This window comes from Cnephaeus nilssonii (genome assembly GCF_951640355.1).
Source record: "Cnephaeus nilssonii genome assembly, chromosome: 8".
In the NCBI taxonomy this organism is placed as follows: domain Eukaryota; kingdom Metazoa; phylum Chordata; class Mammalia; order Chiroptera; family Vespertilionidae; genus Cnephaeus; species Cnephaeus nilssonii.
The window spans coordinates 30,586,868-30,607,653 of NC_137079.1; the positions used below are offsets into that span (position 1 = coordinate 30,586,868).

The following is a 20,786-nucleotide window of genomic DNA, read 5'->3' on the forward strand; positions in this document are numbered from 1 at the left end:
TCATAAATGGACTTGGTTCAAACGTATTGTGCAACCTGTTCTTGAATGAATCGTGTCCCCCCAAAAGATTAGAGTCCTAACAACCCAATACTTCAGAATGTGATCTTATTTGGAAACAAGGTCATTGCAGATGAGGTCATTCTGGGGTAGGGAGGTCCTATTCCAATGACGGGTGTCCTTATGGAAAGGGGAGGTGTGAGTGCAGAGAAGCGACCACAGGGGAACACCGTGGGAAGACTGTGGTTGTGCTGCCACAAGCCAAGGAACCACCAGAAGCCTAGGCGAGGCCTGGACAGGTCCTCCCCTAGCGCCTGCAGAGGGAGCCCACCCTGCCCACACCTTGGTCTGGGGCAGTGGTCGGCAAACTAATTAGTCAACAGAGCCAAGTATCAACAGTACAATGATTGAAATTTCTTTTGAGAACCAAAGTTTTTAAACTTAAACTTCTTCTAACGCCACTTCTTCAAAATAGACTCGCCCAGGCTGTGGTATTTTGTGGAAGAGCCACACTCAAGGGGCAAAAGAGCCACAAGTGGCTCGCGAGCCGCAGTTTGCCGACCAAGGATCTGGGGCATCTGCCTCCAGGGCCGTGAGAGAGTAAGTTCTGCTGTCTAAGCTGGCTGGTCTGTGGTACTTTGTCCCAGCAGCCCAGGACACTAATACTCAGCCCAACAGTTTAAAACAGTTCAAATGCATACACACTTGCACACCCAAGACACCCAGCAAGACCAGAAAGGTAGCGTCTGGCTTTCCAGTATATCCCACAAATATTAGGTTGATGGAGTGTCTCCTGTGCAGCACTCTATGGATTACTATGTGCTCTGAGCATGGAGAGAAAGAACCGGGTTCCTTGAGTTTTTCATGGTGAATCAAGCAACTTCATCTACAGGTAAAATTCAAGCAGCATTTCATGATGTTCACTATTTTCAGGTGTTTTATTGATCTTACATTAATGTTCCATCTTCTAAAACGTCTGTATCTTGATTTCATCCCCTGCGACTTCATAGTCTAGGGATGTTTAAAGTGTTAACTCTATGAGCTCAGTGCCTTCTGGGGCCTTTGTGTATTTCTCATCACAGGAGGAATGAGGGAAGCAAACAGTGTGGGTAGGTCAGCAGAGCATCCTGGCCATTACTGAGAAAATCAAAGTGCAGGATCCTCAAACACGAAGATTTGGGACTGTAACTCCCACTTTTCACTCCCCTCCAGCAGAGAACCTATCCTCAGCCATCATGAAATGTCTCTCTTTTCCGAACTCCTCTCCCTGCGTTTATAATCCCCTCTTTTCCTATCCAACCTTCCACCTTAAATAAAAGAACTGCATAAAGGAGAACCTGAACAAAAAAAACTTTTTAAAAGTGAGCAGAACAATCTGAACCAAATGAATGTACTCTCGGTTCTCCACCCTTTTACTGGCTCGAAAATAGAACATATCAGCTTAATGTAAGAAACACATTAGGGCGTGTTTCTTAATAAAAGGCACATGGGAAATCTGAGCCATCACAAAACGTTTCATTATGCACTATCCCCACTCTAATGGTCCAAAGTTTTAAATGATGAATTTGCAAATGTTAAGTTGCAGGCTGCTGACATCCCATTGACCAGTTGTCAGTGTGTTCATGTGGCAAACAGGGGTAAAGTTAAGATACTTTCAATTCCATGTGAATATTCAGTTCAGTTTCCAAATGTTTCTTTTTAAGGAGAAAAAAAAAACTAACATTCCCACATTCAGGGAAAGCTGTTCAGCATGTGTGCTTTGTGGCCTATATTATTTGGTGTGCACGCAAACATCCCAAAGCTCAAATAAATAACTCTTCTCCGAAAGTGGAAAAGGCTTATGGGACTTCTGAACCCCAAGGTTTTCAGAGGCAGAGAATAGCTAATATTTTACTCCAAAAACCTACCTTTGAACCACAGAAAATCAGAAACTCTGTCTATAATTGGCTCCTTTCATGTTAAACTTTCACTGATAGCGTCAGTCTAAAACAAACCAATTGGGGCCTGGGGGAATACAGGGATAGCTGCAATATAAGAAATTTCCAAATGACCATAGTTTTAGAATATGTTGGATTGTTTCAATTTGGCTTTGGCAAGCTAAGCATTTTATTCATTCCTGTCTTTGTTGTGTTAGAGATGAAAGGCACACTACAGTGTTCTAAGAAAACCTTTCTAGAATTTAAAAGAAAATTATTATTGAAGTCTGTCAATCAATATTAATGTAGTTAATATGCCAAATAACATACGTTGATAGTGATATGTTTTTTCTAGACAGCACATGAAGTTTCTTAAAGCTTCACTCTTAGAAATGAACAGTATTTCATATAAGCCTATTTTGGTAAACTTAGCATGCATGCGTTTCCCATTCTTTTCAACATCTGTCTTTTATTACCAGAGGTTCTGATATCCAAATGAGTGCCTTGAAAGTTAAATCCTGCTCCTTATTCCTGTCTTAAATCATAATTTTATTGTGACATCAGGTTCATTTACAAACAACATTTTTTTCTTCCCTGGACAGGCTGGCAAGTATTCATTCTAAAATGCAGATTCTGTTTTCATAAATACATTCCAAGTAAGGAAAAAAATACCTAAAACTAGTATGCACGCGAAATTCAAATAAAATAAAATATTTTCTGACCTTTAAAATGTAGCACCAGGACATGCACAAGCTTATAAGATTAAACATTTTATTTTATAAAGTCACCTAATATTTTTATTAGCAAATTGTTATTGTGCATTTGGGACATTTAAAAACCCATTTTTAAAATTAAATAGTTTTCCCTAGTCATGGTGTACTTCAACTTTTACATTTTAACACCTTTTAAGTAATTGTGGATCTTAAGATTATGTATTGGATCCAAAAAAAAAATGGATCTTAAGATTGTAGTGTTTTTGAAATACAGGGAACACATTGGTTTTAAAAGCGCTTCTCTCCCCTCACCCCTGCTTTGTCAGCTGTGGGAGAGGAAAGCAAACTTTAATCACTCGCAGAGATGCAGGTCAAGGTTCACACTCCAGCCGGGGGAAAAAAACCACCAGTCACGAAGAAGAGAAGCAGGGTCTGTAGGGCTGGGGATTCTGTTCAAAATCAGGTAGGAACCTGGAAATGATATCTCGAGTTTTAAGCCAGCCTTGAAGAATGCCAAGGCTTTTCCAACCCCGTGTTTGCCACCCTCTGGGCTTGGAGACGGGAGGCATTTCTTCGTGGGGAGAGCAATAAATCATTTCACAACTCAGCCCTCAGCTATTGATGAATGCATCTTTTTAAAAAAATGCATAGCAATTGGTCAATTAAATGGGGGACGGAACTCTCATACAATACCACCAACAAAAGCCGTTCAAACAAAGCCTCTGAGGAAGCGGTGCGCGTCGCTGGAGCACGGTTTTCGGGTCGGGTCACGGAGAGGGGCGACTCTACCTCTGGGCGGTGCACAGCGCTCCCCTTTCCTTCGGGCCTCCCCGGGGTCGTTCCCCTAGTACGCGGCCTGGAACCCCTTTCCCAGCCCACACCGCACACAATGGCGCCCCGAACTCCCGCCACTGGGTCCTCGCGCCGCCAGCGCGCCCCCCGCGCGGGCCGCGTTCCCGGGTCCGCGCACAAAGGAGACGCGTGGGCTCCGCCGCGCCCCGCGCTCTCCCAGCCCCGCGCGGCCACCAGGTGCCGACGCGAGCGACCCGGCACCCGCGCGTCTCTGCGCATCGCGGGCGAGGCGGGGCGCGGGGCCTCCCACCGCCTCGGGCTCCCACCGCCGGGGCCTGTCCGCCGTGGGGGAGTGGGCCCGGGGACACTCACTTTCTCGATGGTCCCGGGCAGCAGGCGCTCCAGCAGCCTGCAGAGGACCACTCCATCCTTCAGAGACGCCTGCAGGAAGCCCTCCGGGTCCGAGATGGTTTTCTTGGGCGACTCTAGCACCCCCAAGGTAATGAGCCACGTAACGGTCTGCTCGGCGGAATTCATAGCGGCGGCGCGCCCGGCCTCCCCGCGCCGCGAGCCGGTCTCCGCGCCGTTCACCTCGGAGCGGCCGCGGCCCGGCGGGTAGCGCTCACCGCCCCCTCCTCCTGCTCGCCCATGGAGAGGCCGACGACGGCGATTGGCTCGGGCGGCGCCGCGGTCCGGCCGGCTCGCGCTCCCTCGCGTGCGTCCTGGCCGACTGTCAAGTGCCTTTTCATTACAAGCACATGAACCTGCGGCGGCCGCCCAGCGCCGCCCCCGCCGCCGCCTCCCGGCTCCCAGCCGCTGCTGTCGATGACATCACTGCGAGGAGAAGAAAAGACGCCGCGCGGGAGCAGCCCCGTGCCCGGCCCCCCGGCCGCACACGCACTCCACGCTCGGGCCCCGCCGCCGCGCTCCCTCCACCCCCGGGCCGGGCAGTGCGCGCGCGTCCGCACCTGCGCGGCGGGCGGCGGGCGGCGGGCCCCAGCCCCAAGGGCCCGGTGACCTCCAGGAGGCCACAGCCCGCCCGCCAGCGAGGGCTCGCCGGGACTCCCGATCCGCGGGCGGCGCGCGCCTTTAACCGTTTGCGCCCCGCCGGGCCCAAGCGCATCCCCCTCCGGACTCCGCTCACTCTCACTACCGTCTCTTCCGCCGCCCTCTCCCCTTCTTGAAGGACTGGGGACCCTTTATTTATATATTTTTTAAATTTATGAATGTTTAAATTATTAAATGCCTCCCAGAATGCTCTTTATTTTTGCCAGTTTTATTTCAAGAGGTTGGGGGTGGGGTGCTGAAAACCAGACGTTTGCTTCTCCCAGCTCCCTTGCAAGCCAATAATGACCGAACACAAATGATAATTAAATCTTAACCAGCTGGGTCTGATTTGGGGAGGAATTGATTTGCAGGACGCTGCTGCGATCCTTGGGGAGGAGAGGTGTGGACAACCCCCGCCCCCCCCCCCCCCCCAAATAACCCTCCCTCCTCCCCACACACACACACAGCTGCGGAGCGGGTGTCACGTATGCCCCCTGCTGGGAGGCCCCACTTCTGCTCTCTTGTGACCTCACTCTCCAGGATCAAAAAGAAACCTTGGAGCTATTCCACTTTAAATTGATGGCAACGTTTCCAACACTGTGGGAGGAAGGTCAAGAAAACAGCAGAGCCTCAACTGTCTGTGCAGATCATCTGGAAGGAAGGACTGTGACAACAGCTCAGTCCAAACAGGGCACCTGGCCACGCTCTTGGACGAGATGCTGTGCACCTGTGCGGGCTAGACCTAAAGAACTCAAATGACGCCCAATGAACAAGCTTCTTCAAACAACCAAGGACACTGGCATGTGCATATGCTAACCAAGGACGCGAGCCTCTTCCTAAATGCAGCTGGGTGTGGAGGTGTTCATGTATGTCCATTTCCTCCACCCAATTCCTGAGAGCTGGGGAGTATTGGGAGTCCAACCCATGGAGACAGGTCTGGGTCATTTGTGTCAATAGCTTACTGTGCCCTCAGAACATGCCCGTGCCCAGTCCCAACAGTACACGGTCCCCGACAGAATGGATGACTGCTGTGCCTGTTGTGCCGGCTGCACCTCGTCACCTGTGCTCCTCCCTGGCCGCTGACTCTCAACTTTTCTTCACCACTTCGTCGTGAGTTAGATGTGTAAAGAGCATGAGCTGTGGGTTATTTTTATGCCTATTTGACAGTATCTTTTTTTAAAATAAAAGTCCATTCAGATTTAATGTATTACCTGATACACTTAATTTTTTCCTATTACTTTAAATAAATTATTTATTGTACATTGTTGTAAATCTACTTTTAAAAAAAGCAACAGGCATTTGAACATTAAACTATTCCAATAATTTGGGGGGAGGTGCATAAATCCTAATGATGCTGTAACAGACAAGGCTTGTTGGAAAACAAATGTCTTACAAGTCTATTTTCTCCATCATGTGAATTTACCTCAGGGATACCAGTGAGTGTTGTTCTCAGTGCCCTTGATTGGGTACTGTCTTCTATATATATAAAAGGCTAATATGCAAAGTGTCCCCTGGGGAGTTCGACCTCCGGAGACTGAAAATTTGATCACTCGCTATGGCATGTGCTGACCACCAGGGGGCAGCGTGGAATGAAGGAAGGCCCCTGGATTGCCAGCCAGGCCTAGGGATCCTACCCATGCACAAATTTTGTACACCAGGCCTCTAGTATAACATAATGGAGACAGGAATAGACAACTGGGCTCTATCGATCTATCGATATCTTGTAAAGTCTAAAATAAACATTGGCTTTACAAGTGAGTGGTGCTTTGTTTTTTCTTTTAAAATAACCATGGAGGCTTGCTGGCATGGCTCAGTGGTTGAGCCTTGACCTATGAATCAGGAGTTCACAGTTCGATTCCCAGTCAGGGCACATGCCCAGGTTGTGAGCTCGATCCCCAGTGAGGGGCGTGCAGGATGCAGCCAATCGATGGTTCTCTCTCATCATTAATGTTTCTATCTCTCCTCCTCCCTACCTCTCTGAAATAAATAAAAATATAAAAAATAAGTCCCCTCAAGCTTTGCCCGCCCAGAGCTCCTCTGCTCCCAGCGGCCAGAACCGAGGGGTAGAGTAGCCCTTGGCGGCCCGGGGGGGGGGGGGGGGGGGGGAGGGGAGAAGGGGGCGCCCTTGCCCGTCCCGGCGCTGCGCGAGGCACAGACACTGCGAAAAAATAAAAATATAAAAATATAAAATGCCCATTGATATTTTTATCTATATTCCATGCAAAACATTTTTTTAAAATTCTGTTGGAGAAATACTTTTTGAAAAGGAAAGAAGCAGATACCACACATAAATAGTGATATATTTTATACTGGGACAGCAAAATCAATCTTACATGAATTTTTTTTTTCTTTATAAATGGCTTCATCCATTTGAATGTAATGTTGCTTTCCAAAGGGAAACATTTTTAATTGCCCCCATATTCTGTTCTTTTGACTTATTTCAGAAAAGACACATCCAAGGAATTATGGCTTCGATTAATTGAAACCCAATTTTTAGAAGCCACTAATTATTGAAAATAGAGATGTCCCATAGGGAATAGGACCTTATGTGCTTGTCCAAGTACCAAATTTCATTAAGATTCAGCCTGGACAGTGAGCAAGTTTGCCTGGGGTGAAGAAGCTTCACTCGGCACAGAACAATTCCTGATGGAGGTGGTCCTCTTAAGCTTAAGAAAACTGAGTAAAGATGAAGGTAACCAAGTGAAATAGGATTTTTTTAAAGTTAATAAGGGCTGTAATGACAAATCCAGTAGAAAAGTAATTAAGCAAAGGGATTGGGAAAGAATGTGGAAAGATGGAGACATTAGGCTGAGCAGAGATGGTTCTAATGAGATATGGATGTGGGATAGCAAGTAATTTCAACATGAGGCAAAATAACACAGAAGGAAAGTGTGAGGATACAGAAATACGTCCAGTGAAGAAAAAAATAATATGCACACATGGTTTCATAGCACCATTATCTATTAATGTGGAAAACTGAAAAATATTTGTATCGTTGGAAAAAGCTTGGTAAATTAGCGTTGTAACTTTATGGCTCATCTTGAAATCAGTTGAGATGGTAAATATGATGTGTGCAATAACTATATAGAAAATATAGCCAGAATTATTTATGTGATGACTATCACTGAACACCAGCAAAAGGGCAGAGGGGACCATGACTGAGGTGCTGAGAATAGTGAGGAATTTTGATTCTGAACTCTGTGCTTAATTTTAATTATTTCCAAGGTTGGAAGACACAGTGTTTCCGGCAGTGTGATGGTGACGGTCTAGATTCTAGAACACGGGAAGACAGAACTGAGTTGCATCATTCCCTAAAAATGAATCCTACCTGTCATGGCGCTACTACCCACCCTCTATACCAGGGGTCCTCAAACTTTTTAAACAGGGAGCCAGTTCACTGTCCCTCAGACCGTTGGAGGGCCGGACTATAGTTTTAAAAAAAACTATGAACAAATTCCTATGCACACTGCACATATCTTATTTTGAAGTAAAAAAACAAAACGGCAAAAACACCCGCATGTGGCCCGCGGGCCGTAGTTTGAGGACGCCTGCTCTACACCCCACTCTGTCTCGCTGGGGCTGGGACCCTGCATACCTCCGGTCTCCTCCATCAGCTGCTCCTGGGTAAGTCTCACGCACAGAGGGCCTAGAAGGCAGCAGGCAGGAAGCTGAGATGCCTTCCTGTTTGCTTGTTGTTCTGCCACCCCTCCCCCGGGCACAGGCTGCGTGTGGTGGTCTCCAGTCTCTCCCCACCCCCCTGGAAGCAAGCCCTCTGCAACCGTCTGGAGGCTCCAGCACAAGGGGACAGACCCCTCTCCATGGGGCTGGGCCCCAGCCTCTTGGCCGTGTCCTCTGAGCTACCAGCAGCCTGGTGTCCCCTCCCGGCAGAGGTCTGCCAGCTCTGCCAGGCCTGTCCCCAGCTCTCAGTCCTGGTGGCCCAAGCTCCCCCTTGGTTTCTCCCAGCCCTGGTTGGCAGTTGCCTCCAGCTTAACCACCCCATGCAGCCTCAGTGCCCCTTGACCGTCCTCCGATACCCCATAGTCAACAACAGTTCCTCAGCCTAAATTCTATCCATTCAAATGACCAGTGTGGCGTCTGTTCTCCTGGTGGGACCCTTGCTGACATAGGAACCGGAAGAGTGGAACTTGCAGTCAGAGCCAGGGGCAAGACGGTTGAGATGCAGAGAGCTCAGGACATTTTTAAGTAACATTTAGAGTCGAGAATATGCGGGATGGGATAATCAGCCCATTAGAAAAATCATTAAGCAAAAGGAGAAACACAAGAGAGCACCTTTATTGGTAAAGAGAAATGCTTGGGGACCCCACATTCTAGAATAAAGTCCTAGGGGCACACTGAAGTGAGGGTCCTGCCAGTCCCCCTCATCACTCACCTCCAGGCTAAACAAGAGAAGGCTGAGAATTTAAGGGCTGGACAGCAGAGCGGAGCTTCATTTGGAAGGGGTGCTGAGGCTTTCTCTTCCCACCCTAGAGAGGAAGGCGTGTGCTCAAGAGAGCAGAGCTGGGGACCCACTCAGAGTGTCACTCGCTCCCTGGGTTGGTGGGGTGTCGTGACAGCGTGTGGCTGCCTTGGGAACAGCTGGTGTCCTGAGTGTGGTGGGTCAGGGAGTGTTTATGTTTCCCTGGAGCTGGGGAGGACGTTGGATCCAGACATGGGTACCCCTGAAGGGCCACCTCTGTAGCAGGCCTCTGGAAAGAAGAGGCAACACCAAAAGCAGGATCTGTGTGTTGGGGAAGGATCCCCGGATGCTCAGAGCCCAGTTGCTAGAGGCACCCTGAACACCAGGGAAATGGAGGTCCGGGGGTGGAGGGGTGTCCGCTGCAGGGCCGTCACGTCCTGTAAGGGCCTACACAAGCACGTCCACATGTCAGAAGACGCCAATTCTACCTACAAATAGGAACCTTCCTGTCTTCACGGCTCTCCCGTCCTCTCGCTTGCCATCCAGCGAAGCCAGGGGTAGTGTGGTGCTTGGGGCAAGGAGAAGATCCAGGTGGAAAATAGCAAGCCGCCAAAGAGCCCCACTTCCCCACTCCTGGGTCAAGGTTGGGACTGGGCTGGGGTAGGAGAGAAGGTTACAATTAAATGAGAAATGGAAGGCTTCATATTAGAATAGACTGCATTTTTTTATACTGAAGAGATGTGATTCTTAATAACTGTCAGCCCCAGAAAAGCTGTCCTGCAAAGTTTGGGTTCAGACTTCAGATCTCCTCCCGTGTGTTTCTGGGGTGCCCACAAAGGAAGGGGGTACAGAGCTGTTGAAAGGGGCGGTGGAACAAAGGAACAAAGGCAATTTCTGTTTTCATCCTATTGAGGCCAGCTTATGAATAAACCAGAGGCAGCTTACTATACAAGAGAACATTTTGACAACACGGGGAAGTCAGCGTGACGCCGCTAGACCTTGGAGCCCAAGGAGCAAGAAGCTGTCCTGAGCTCTGGGATTGATAGGGGAGAACGTGGCCAGGCAAACAGACCCCAGCCTTCTTGGCAGCACATGGGCCAGCCATGGACACTGGGCTGGGGAGCTTGTCGGCACTGGCCGTGAGGGTTTATCCACTCAACGCTGCCGAGCAGAGGCAATGCTGTCTGGCTTCTTTCGAAGACCTCCCAAGAAGGGGCCACTTGAGCGGGCAAGAAGACTTGAATGGCTAGTTCCCATGACTGTCACATGCGGCTCGCGAGCCACGGTTTGCCGCTCTGTTGACTAATGAGTTTGCCAACCACTGTCATATACTACCCTTTACCTCTTTGCACACAATATGCGACAATTGCCTAATCCTCACAGCTTCCAACTACACGGTAACATTTAGTCTAGTCCAGTGGTCAGCAAACTCATTAGTCAACAGAGCCGCAGTTTGCCGACCACTGGTCTAGACCTATCTCAGGGTTGGTTCAATGGGACCCACCCAATCCTACACATGGCCAAATTCTAGTTTCCAGTCCTGCAAAGTTTGGGATCAGACTTCAATATTTCTACAGATAAGTTACCACCTTCTGGCAAGACTCTGCCAAACCTTGGTCTGAGAATGTCCCACTTCTCTGCTAATCCTCACCCAAGGATATATTTTTTTCTATTGATTTTTAGAGAGAATGGAAGGGAGGGGGAGAGACAGAGAGAAGCATCAATTGAGAGAGACACATGGATTGGTTGCCTCCTGCACACACCCCGACCAGGGCAGGGGATCATGCCTGCAACCAAGGTACATGCCCTTGACCGGAATCGAACCTGGGGCCCTTCAATCCACAGGTCAACACTCTATCCATTGAGCCAAACTGGCTGGGGCTGTCCCATCTTCTCCGTTTCCCCTCCGAACCAGTTCAACATTGATGTGTGCTTGTGGGTCAAGCATAAGGCAAATCGATGCTCGTGGCTGGGGTAGTGGTAAGGAGCCCGGGCCCTTTCCTGTCTGCACTGGCCTCTTGTGGCTATTTGCCTGCTAACCTGAGGCTGCACCACAGAATCTGTCGCCATCAACTCTGAAGGGCAACCTCTCTCCATGTTCCACCTCTAGGGCCTCAGGGAAAGAGGGAGGGGACACAGGTTTCAGTACAGGCCCAGGAGCAAGAGAACCTATTTTCAGTCATATCTGTTCCATATGTCACAGTCACCACAGATTCTGAATAAGCTAATAAGGTGGATAAAAGTATTGGATTGACCTACTTGTCAGCTCAATGATCTTCCTTTTACGTATAAAAAAACTCAAGCTATATGGACAATTTCCATGACAAGCATAGAGCGAAGTTAAGATGTACAGACCCATTTTTACACAAAGAATTTATTAGTAACCCAGGTGTCCAAAACCCAGACTTACAGAGTAGGACTTTTCATTTCCACTGGTACATTAACATTATTCTCCATGTGCCTGAATACCTTACATCTTATTAATTTTTAGTGGTCTCTCCTCCAGTTTACATTTACTATTACAAAACAACAGCAGCCCTCAACGCAGGTGCATTTACAGCCCTCCCGAGGCGGAGCCACCCAGGACAGCTATGTGAGAATACAATGGAACACTTATATCCAGACAATGGGCCATGTGACTAAAGTATTTGACACCTGCCCTGCTCACCCCAAAAATACAACCACCAAGCCAATTACACGCCCACCAAGCCAATTACACGCCCGGGTTTAGAGCAGTGGTTTTCATATATTTTTACTCATGAAAAACTATTATAGCCTTGCATATTTTTAATTTGACACCTAAAAGTTTTATTACAAGTTAAAATAGTTGCAAAGGATGTAATTTTCAGTGTATTATAAACACTGACTTAAAAATAAACTCACATTGTTCCTTTAACAGTATCCAGTGGAACCTATATACCATAAAAATGTCATACCCACCATTATCCATTTAAAAATACACTGAAGCCCTAGCCAGTTTTGCTAAGTGGGCTACGAGTTTGACGTGCTTGGGTTAAAGCACTGACCAGCAGACTGAAGGGCTGAATCCCCAGCCCCCAGTCAGGGCGCAACCAATTGATGTGACCCTCTCACATCAAATGTTTCTCTCTCTCTCTCTCTCTCTCTCTCTCTCCTCCTTCCCTCCATTCTCTAAAAATCAATGGAAAAAATATCCTTGGGTATGGGTTAACAACAACAACAAAAAGAGACTGAAAAGTTATTTAAAAGCCTGTCATTTTACTTTCCTTAAATTTATATTTTAATATACTTTCTCCACAGAATTTATCTTAATGTAATATACTTTTATCCTATCTAATAATAGAGTAATATGCAAATTAACCATCACTCCGCGACAAAATGGCGGCGCCCATAGACACAAGATGGCGGCGCCCAGGCCCGCAGGAGTCCCCCAGTCCCAGGGAAGGCTGCCGCTGAGAGAAGGCAGCGAGCAGCCCAGCCTGTTGGCCTAGGAGGCGGCTTTGCCCTCCAGCCAGATCCTCTTCTAGCCCTGAAACTGGCCGAGGGTCGGGGAGGCGCCCACGCTCGGCCGCCATGATCAGCTTCATGCCCGACCCAGGCCGTGGGTCTGGGAGGAGCCCGCGCACGGCCGCCTCGATCGCTGACCTCCGCGACCTGGGTCCTGGGTCTGGGAGGAGCCCGCGCACGGCCGCCTCGATCGGCTGCCCTCCGCGACCCGGGCCGTGGTCCGGGAGGAGCCCGCGCACGGCCCTCCCGGACCCGGTCCCTGGGTCTGGGAGGAGCCCGCCCACGGCCGCCTCCATCGGCTGCCCTCCCGGACCCGGTCCCTGGGTCTGGGAGGAGCCCGCCCACGGCCGCCTCCATCGGCTGCCCTCCCGGACCCGGTCCCTGGGTCTGGGAGGAGCCCGCGCACGGCCGCCTCCATCGGCTGCCCTCCCGGACCCGGTCCCTGGGTCTGGGAGGAGCCCGCCCACGGCAGCCTCCATCGGCTGCCCTCCCGGACCCGGGCCGTGGGTCTGGGAGGCGCCCGCGCACGGCCGCCTCCATCGGCTGCCCTCCCGGACCCGGGCCCTGGGTCTGGGAGGAGCCCGCCCACGGCCGCCTCCATCGGCTGCCCTCCCGGACCCGGTCCCTGGGTCTGGGAGGAGCCCGCACACGGCCGCCTCCATCGGCTGCCCTCCCGGACCCGGGCCGTGGGTCTGGGAGGAGCCCGCCCACGGCCGCCTCCATCGGCTGCCCTCCCGGACCCGGGCCGTGGTCCAGGAGGCGCCCGCGCACGGCCGCCTCCATCGGCTGCCCTCCGGGACCCGGTCCGTGGGTCCTGGAGGCGCCCGCGCACGGCCGCCTCGATCGGCTGCCCTCCGCGACCCGGGCCGTGGGTCCTGGAGGCGCCCGCGCACGATCGCCTCCATCGGCTGCCCTCCCGGACCCGGGCCGTGGGTCTGGGAGGAGCCCGCGCACGGCTGCCTCGATCGGCTGCCCTCCCGGACCCGGTCCGTGGGTCTGGGAGGAGCCCGCGCACGATCGCCTCCATCGGCTGCCCTCCCGGACCCGGTCCGTGGGTCTGGGAGGAGCCCGCCCACGGCCGCCTCGATCGGCTGACCTCCGCGACCCGGGCCCTGGGTCTGGGAGGAGCCCGCCCACGGCCGCCTCCATCGACTGCCCTCCCGGACCCGGTCCGTGGGTCTGGGAGGCGCCCGCGCACGGCCGCCTCCATCGGCTGCCCTCCCGGACCCGGTCCGTGGGTCTGGGAGGAGCCCGCCCACGGCCGCCTCCATCGGCTGCCCTCCCGGACCCGGGCCGTGGGTCCTGGAGGCGCCCGCCCACGGCCGCCTCCATCGGCTGCCCTCCCGGACCCGGTCCGTGGGTCTGGGAGGAGCCCGCGCACGGCCGCCTCCATCGGCTGCCCTCCCGGACCCGGGCCGTGGGTCTGGGAGGCGCCTGCGCACGGCAGCCTCCATCAGCTGCCTGCCCAGACCTGGGCCGTGGGTCTGGTAGGCGCCCGTGCTGGGCCGCCTCCATAGGCTGCCCTCCGAGAACAGCTGCCTTGATCAGCTGCCCTCCGCGACCCGGACCGTGGGGCTGGGAGGCGACTGCACAAGGCCGGCGCGATCAGCTGCCCACAGTGGCCTGGGCATTGGGCCTGCGAGGTTCCAGTGCATGGCAGGAGCCGTCTGCTGCCTGTCCCAGCCTGGGCTGTGGGCCTGGGAGACCCAGGCTGCCTATACACCTCCCTCCCACCCCCCCACCCTGCCCCTCTGAGATCAGCTCCCATCTGCAGCTGGGGGGTGTAGGCCTGGGAGGCAGCCGTGCCCCCCAGAGCTATTCCCTCCAAGAGGCAGCCTGGGGTGTCAGGGTGCACCCCCATGGAGTGATCCCCCACACACACTATAGCCTTGGAACTTCCCTTGCCACCAGCCGAGTGATTGGAGAGGGAGGGGGTTAGTAATCTGGGCGATGCTGCCCAGCAAACCTCTCCCATTGGGTAGAAAGTTCTGACCAGGTTAGGGAGGTAAATGGGTTTTGTTTAAAATCTTTAGGAACCACATGGAAATGTCTGAGATAGGGTTTCACATCAGAAGTAACTTACAACTAATTTCTGAAGGCAAACCTGGACATTGCAGTTACATTACTGGAGAGTACCCCGAGGTCCGGAGGTTGGCTCTGCAGAGGTGGTGCAGAGTGCTCCCCACCCTGGTTCCTCAGCACCTTGGGCAGGGCTTGAGCCCACCCAGGAAGGCCTTTTCCCCTACAGTTTTCACCAAGGCAGGGAGGTTTTGTAGACATGAATAAGAAGTGCCCATGCACAAGTCCTGAAGATGCCGGGGCCGGCAGAAATGACAATCAAACCGGGAAAAGAGCAAAACCAGAAACACCACCAATCCCATCATAGATCATCTTTTTCTTCAGATGACTGTGTGTTTCCCTCTTCTTTGTCTTCTGGAAGCAAGACAGATTCAAGTACTGACAATTCTACCAACGGAAAAGTTAAGAGAAAGAGAGGACAGAAAAGGAATAAAAGGAAAAAAGAAAGAAAGGACAAAAGTTGAAACATCAAGAAAAAGAAAGAAAGAAAAAAGAAAGAAACAACCACATCATATCACCTTTCTAAGGTCTCATGAAATTCCTGTTTAAGTTTATTTTATGATACTTTTAGTTTGGGTTTACATTTTTTACTGGTTTGTGAAGACCACGGCAGGTACACAGTCCAATATGTTAAAGAAAAAAACCCTATCTACTAAAGAGGTAATAGGAGGGGAGAGCATTTGGGGGTGACCGGGCTGTCAGGGGAAGGCAGTTGGGGATGACTGGGCTGGCAGGGGAACAGTTAGGCATTGATCAGGCTGGCAGGAGAGTGGTTAGGGGGTGATCAGGCTGGCAGGCAGGCAAGCAGTTCGGAGCCAGCAATCCTGGATTGTGAGAGGGATGTCCGACTGCCCGTTTAGGCCCGATCTAGCCTAAACGGGCAGTCGGACATCCCTTGAGGGGTCCCAGATTGGAGAGGGTGCAGGCTGGGCTGAGGGACACCCCAACCCCGTGCACGAATTTCGTGCACCGGGCCTCTAGTATTTAAATAACTTTTATTAATCATTCTAGCATACTTCCTAGAGAAAAAAATATATATGTAAATAGTAATATATATTTTTAAATGTGATCATAAAGTTCTAGGAGTCAAAAATATCTATCCTAGATTGTGTTACCATTATAACTTTTATCAGTTCACAATTGATTAAAAACAATACAGCATATCAATTTTTATAATGGAGTATCTATACCAGGGGTCCTCAAACTTTTTAAACAGGGGGCCAGTTCACTGTCCCTCAGACTGTTGGAGGGCCGGACTATAGTTTAAAAAAAAACTATGAACAAATTCCTATGCACACTGCACATATCTTATTTTGAAGTAAAAAAACAAAACGGCAAAAACACCCGCATGTGGCCCGCGGGCAGTAGTTTGAGGACACCTGATCTATACTAATAAAAGAGTAATATGCTAATTAGACCAGGAGACCTTCCGGAGACCTTCCGGACATTCTTTCAGACAAAGCCGGGGGCTTGGCCAGCCTGCAAACCTCCCCCAAACAGCCCTCAGCCTCTCGCCCAGACTGGCCATGTCCCCCAGCAGGGACCCTCACCCTGATAGGGGCGTGGCCACCCTGCAAATGGCCATCAGCCCCTCACCCAGGCTGGCCACGCCCCCCCAGCGGGGACTCCCACCCTGAAGGGTATGTGGCCAGCCTGAAAATGGCCCTCAGCCCCTCACCCAGGCTGGCACCGCCCCCAGTGGGGACCCCCACCCCGATGGGGGCGTAGCCAGCCTGCAAACCACCCCAGGCCACTCGCCCAGGCCAGCCCCACCCCCCAAGGGGACCCCCACCCTGATCCAAGACCCCCTTCAGGGCAGACCAGCTGGCCCCCACCCATGCTCCAGACATCTATCTATACTAATAAAAGGGTAATATGCCAATTAGGCTGAAAAACCCTCTAGAAGACCTTCCGGATGTCCTTCTGGACAAAGCCATGGTGGCGGGGCCAAGGCAGAGGTGGTTAGGGGAGATCAGGCCAGGAGGGGAGGGCAGTTGGGGGTGATCAAGGTGGCAGTGGGGTGGGGGGCAGTTGGGGGCAAGCAGGCTGGCAGAGGGGGCAGGGGTTGAGCAGGCCGGCGGGGGGGAGGGAGACACGGCGATCAGGCCAGCAGGGGGGCAGTTGGGGCGAGTAGGCCAGCAGGGGGGGCAGTTGGGGGCAAGAAGACTGGGGGAGGGCAGTTGGGGGCGAGCACACCAGCAGGCAGAGTGGTTAGGGGCAATCAGGCAGGCAGGCAGGTGAGCGGTTAGGAGCCAGCGGTCCCGGATTGCAAGGGATTGGGCCTAAACTGGCAGTCGGACATCCCTCAAGGGGTCCCAGATTGGAGAGAGTGCAGGCCGGGCTGAGGGACACCCCCCCATACACAAATTTCGTGCACCAGGCCACTAGTTAAATATAAAAAATAATTCTGTAAATGACTTTTAATGAGATGGATGGGGCTATTTTACTTTTCAATTAGTTCATATGTCTGTGGATAAATCTTTTTTATTGCTAGCCTTAAACAAAGTTTGGCATTTGTGTTAAAGATTTCTCCTTTGCTATGGAAATTTGACCTTGGGTTAAAACTGGTAATATTCTATATCTTGACCTAGGGGGTTAGTCCCACAGGTGTGCTATCTTTGTAAAAAAAAAAAATTTCCAGCTGCATATTTATGATTTGTAAACTTTTCTGAGCTATGTTTCAATTTAAATATAAACTTTAAAATATATCTATATCCTTTGAAGTTTATTTGTAGACATTTGGGAACATTAGTTTTGAGACTAAAGAATACATAAGTGAAATTAGTGAGTGATAAAAATCCTATAAGATACAAGGAGTTAAATAAATATTTTTAATAAATGAGTCAAAATTTGCTCTTAATGTTTTCAGATATGAGAATAGCAATAAAACTGTTGATCAACACCCCCTATTGGCCATGACAGTAAGTGCAAGGTAGAATCAGTAAAGGAAATTAGAACAATGATTGCTAGCTCTAACACCCACCTTTGCTCAGAGGAGTTACAAACCGGCATTAAAGCTTAGCAGAAAAAGTGAAAAAGAAGTTGGGCTTATAATAATTATACCTGGTAATTGGACAGAGCTGTAACCACTGCAGCTTTATTTCAGAACACCTGTGTACTCCATTAGTCATTTAACCATCTGGGTGCTCACAGGACCAAACCCCTCTGCCCCCCATGCTGGACACAATGCAGAGTCATCTGAGAGGGAAGCAGTGTGAACAAGAGCCCATGGCTGCACTCCACGTATTCTGCAATCTGCTTCCGCATTAGTGCTCAATGCAATGCAACGTTCAATGCAAAACAGATGCTCCCAAGCAAGTGCAGCCATCTGACTGCAATGAGTTGAGTTGTTCGGGGGAATTAAGGACATCTCTAGAATAAATATGGGTTTCCCACATCACAACTATTTTTTATTGATATTTTTCTCTTTCTTTTTTTAGAGAGAGAGAGAAACATTGAGCCCACAACCCGGGCATGTGCCCTGATCTGGAATCCAACTGGCAACGCATCGCATCTCGTTAAAAGGCCCAGATTCAGGCTTGACGTTGTTTTTCCAACATCTGGATTCTTTCCTTGGTAAACGTCCGGTAGCTCTGAGGGTTGCTAATTACCTCCAACACCTCCGAACCATGGGGACAGTGTATAGATCTTTAACTCACAGTTCCACATAAGGGCTTGATAATAGTGACAGCTTTCACTGGATGGAATGAATGATCGGTTCCTTCATCTCGACGAGTTGGCACTCTGGCTTACTGCAGCTATTTGCTGTTTTTCTCTGTGACACTCATCCCCTGATGCCCCTGAACGAGTGCGAAGGTGCCATCCCAGGAGTCTTTCCTGGAGGTCTAGAGGAATCTGCCTGTCACGGTGTGCACTCTGAACCTAGCCTGGTCCCTCCCTTCCTAGTTGGCTGCCAAATGCTCTCTGTCAAGACTGGCCTTTGATTCCCTCAACATTTGTCGCCAGCGCTTTTGAAATCTTTTCTTGATGTGGAAAGAAGATTGAAGTTGTCATTCCCCTCTCACCCCCTAGGATAATTTCTAATACACAGCACAGAAAATAAAACATTGAATAAGAATGAATACTAGAGCCCAGCTGGCATGGCTTAGTGGTTGAGCATCGACCTATGAACCAGGAGGTCATGGTTCGATTCCCCGTCAGGGCACATGCTGGATTGTGGTCTCAATCCCCAGTGGGGTGCATGCAGGAGGCAGCCAATCAATGATTCTCTCTCATCATTGATGTTTCTATCTATCTCTCCCTCTCCCTTCATCTCTGAAATCAATGAAAAAAAATTTTTTAAAGAATTTATACTAGGAAGATAGATGAAAGGCAAATGTTAAGCCAAAGAACATAATACACATTTATTTTTTAATTTTTACAATTATTGTAAAATATACATAATACTAGAGGCTCAGTGCACAAAATTCGTGCACTGGTGGGGGGGGCGTGTCCCTCAGCCCAGCCTGCAATCCTCTCCAATCTGGGACTCCTCGGGGAATGTCTGACTGCCGGTTTAGGGATCAGGCCTAAACTGGCAGTTGGACATCCTCTCACAATCCGGGACTGCTTGCCCCAACTGCTTGCCTTCCTGCCAACCTGATCACCCCCTGACCACTCCCCTGCCAGCCTGATCAATGCCTAACTGTTCCCCTGCTGGCCCAATTGCCCCCAACTGCCCTCCCCTGCCGGCCTGGTCCCCCCGCAACTGCCCTCCCCTGCAGGCCCAGTCACTCCCAACTGCCCTCCCCTGCTGGCCTGGTCACCCCTAACTGCCCTCCCCTGCCAGCCCGGTCACCCCCAACTGCCCTCCCCTACAGGCCCGGTCGCCCCCAACTGCCCTCCCCTGCCAACCTGGTCGCCCCCAACTGCCCTTCCCTGCTGGCCTGGTCACCCCTAACTGCCCTCCCCTGCTAGCCTGATCACCCACAACTACCCTCCCCTGCTGGCCATCTTGTGGTGGCCATCTTTGACCACACGGGGGTGGCCATCTTGTGTGAGGGCATGAGGGTCAATTTGCATATTACCTCTTTATTATATCCTATATAATAAAGAGCTAATATGCAAATGGTCGTCATGCCGTCACGCCTTAATGGCTCAGACACTCAACACTGGGGAGAGGGGACCAGCCAGGCACAAATAAGCTCATGAGAGAGGAATGGGGACCAGCCAGGCTGCAGCCCAGGAGAGGGACAAGCCACCTGCCCTGCGTCCCAGGTGCCTGTGGCTGCCACCCAGGCGAAGCCGCCCGCCCATGGGCCCCTGCAGCTGTGGCCGGCCCCGGCGAAGCCAGCCCGGGTCTTGGGTGCCTGCAGCTGCCCAGAGGGAGTGAAGCCCGGGTCCCGGGTGCGGGGCGAGGCAGAGGCGGTTAGGGGCGATCAAGCAGGCAGGCAGGCGAGCAGTTAGGAGCCAGCGGTCCCAGATTGTGAGAGGCAGTTGGACATCCCCCAAGGGGTCCCGGATTGGAGAGGATGCAGGCCGGGCTGAAGGACCGCTGCCCCCCCTGTACAAATTTCATGCACTGGGCCTCTAGTAGGATTATATTGACTATCTTAACCATTTTAAATGTACAGTTTTATAGTGTTAAATGTCACATTGTCGTGCAACCAACAGAACCAAAAGAATCTTGCAAAACTGAGACTCTGTTCCATTAAACAACTCTCCACTCCCCTCTTCCAGCCCCCTTCACCTCTATACCCACATTTGAGAGGAGATAATTGTGACTACTTTCTGGCTCTAAATCTAACCATTCTAAGACCTCCTATAAGTGGAGTCATGCAGGTTTGTCTTTTTTGACTGGCTTATTATTATTATACACTTATTTTAAACAAGAAAGACTTTGTAGAATTTTTAATAAACTCTATTTCCATATGACTTGTTTCATAAACTTCTCTTATTCTCTTTGTGATATGTTTTCTCTTCCTCTCTGTTTAATTCCTTTTTTCTGCTATTTCTTCCTACCTCTTGCTTTTGATGTATTTTATTCTCCCTTTTCCTGTTGGTTCCTCTTTCTTCCCCTGTTTACCATAACACAGCTGGAAGGAAACTAAAGAATGAATGTTTAGCAGAGTGACTTGTGGAGGATTGGTGAGGTAGAGTGTCCTGGTGAGAAGTATCCTTGCTTTCACTCAGCCACTCACCGGAATCACTCAGAGTGCTTCTCTTACCCCAAGGGGGCAGTCATCTCTTGTGTTTTGACAGAAGAGGGATGCAAGTTGAGCTGCCTGGAAGAAAATGAAAAAGGCTCACCAAGGCCACTACTAGTACATATTTTATTTTCGGAGTAGGCGAGGCAAATCTGACTGGGTTTCAGGGGCCCTCTGGGGACTGGGAAGGAGG

General features: G+C 50.8%; 1 protein-coding gene across 2 annotated transcripts in view; it reads right to left on the minus strand.

Moving 5' to 3' along the window:
• The window catches only part of ARHGEF7 (Rho guanine nucleotide exchange factor 7), a 138,108-nt gene extending 133,977 nt beyond the window's left edge, over positions 1-4,131 (minus strand). The window contains exon 1 of one of the 2 annotated variants that reach the window (XM_079779582.1): positions 3,791-4,131. In XM_079779582.1, coding sequence (XP_079635708.1) covers positions 3,791-3,955 — 165 coding nt within the window. In that variant the 5' untranslated portion in view covers positions 3,956-4,131. The remainder of the gene's footprint in view (positions 1-3,790) is intronic. The other variant, XM_079779580.1, reaches the window with a different exon arrangement.
• Between the last annotated feature and the right edge of the window lie 16,655 nt (positions 4,132-20,786).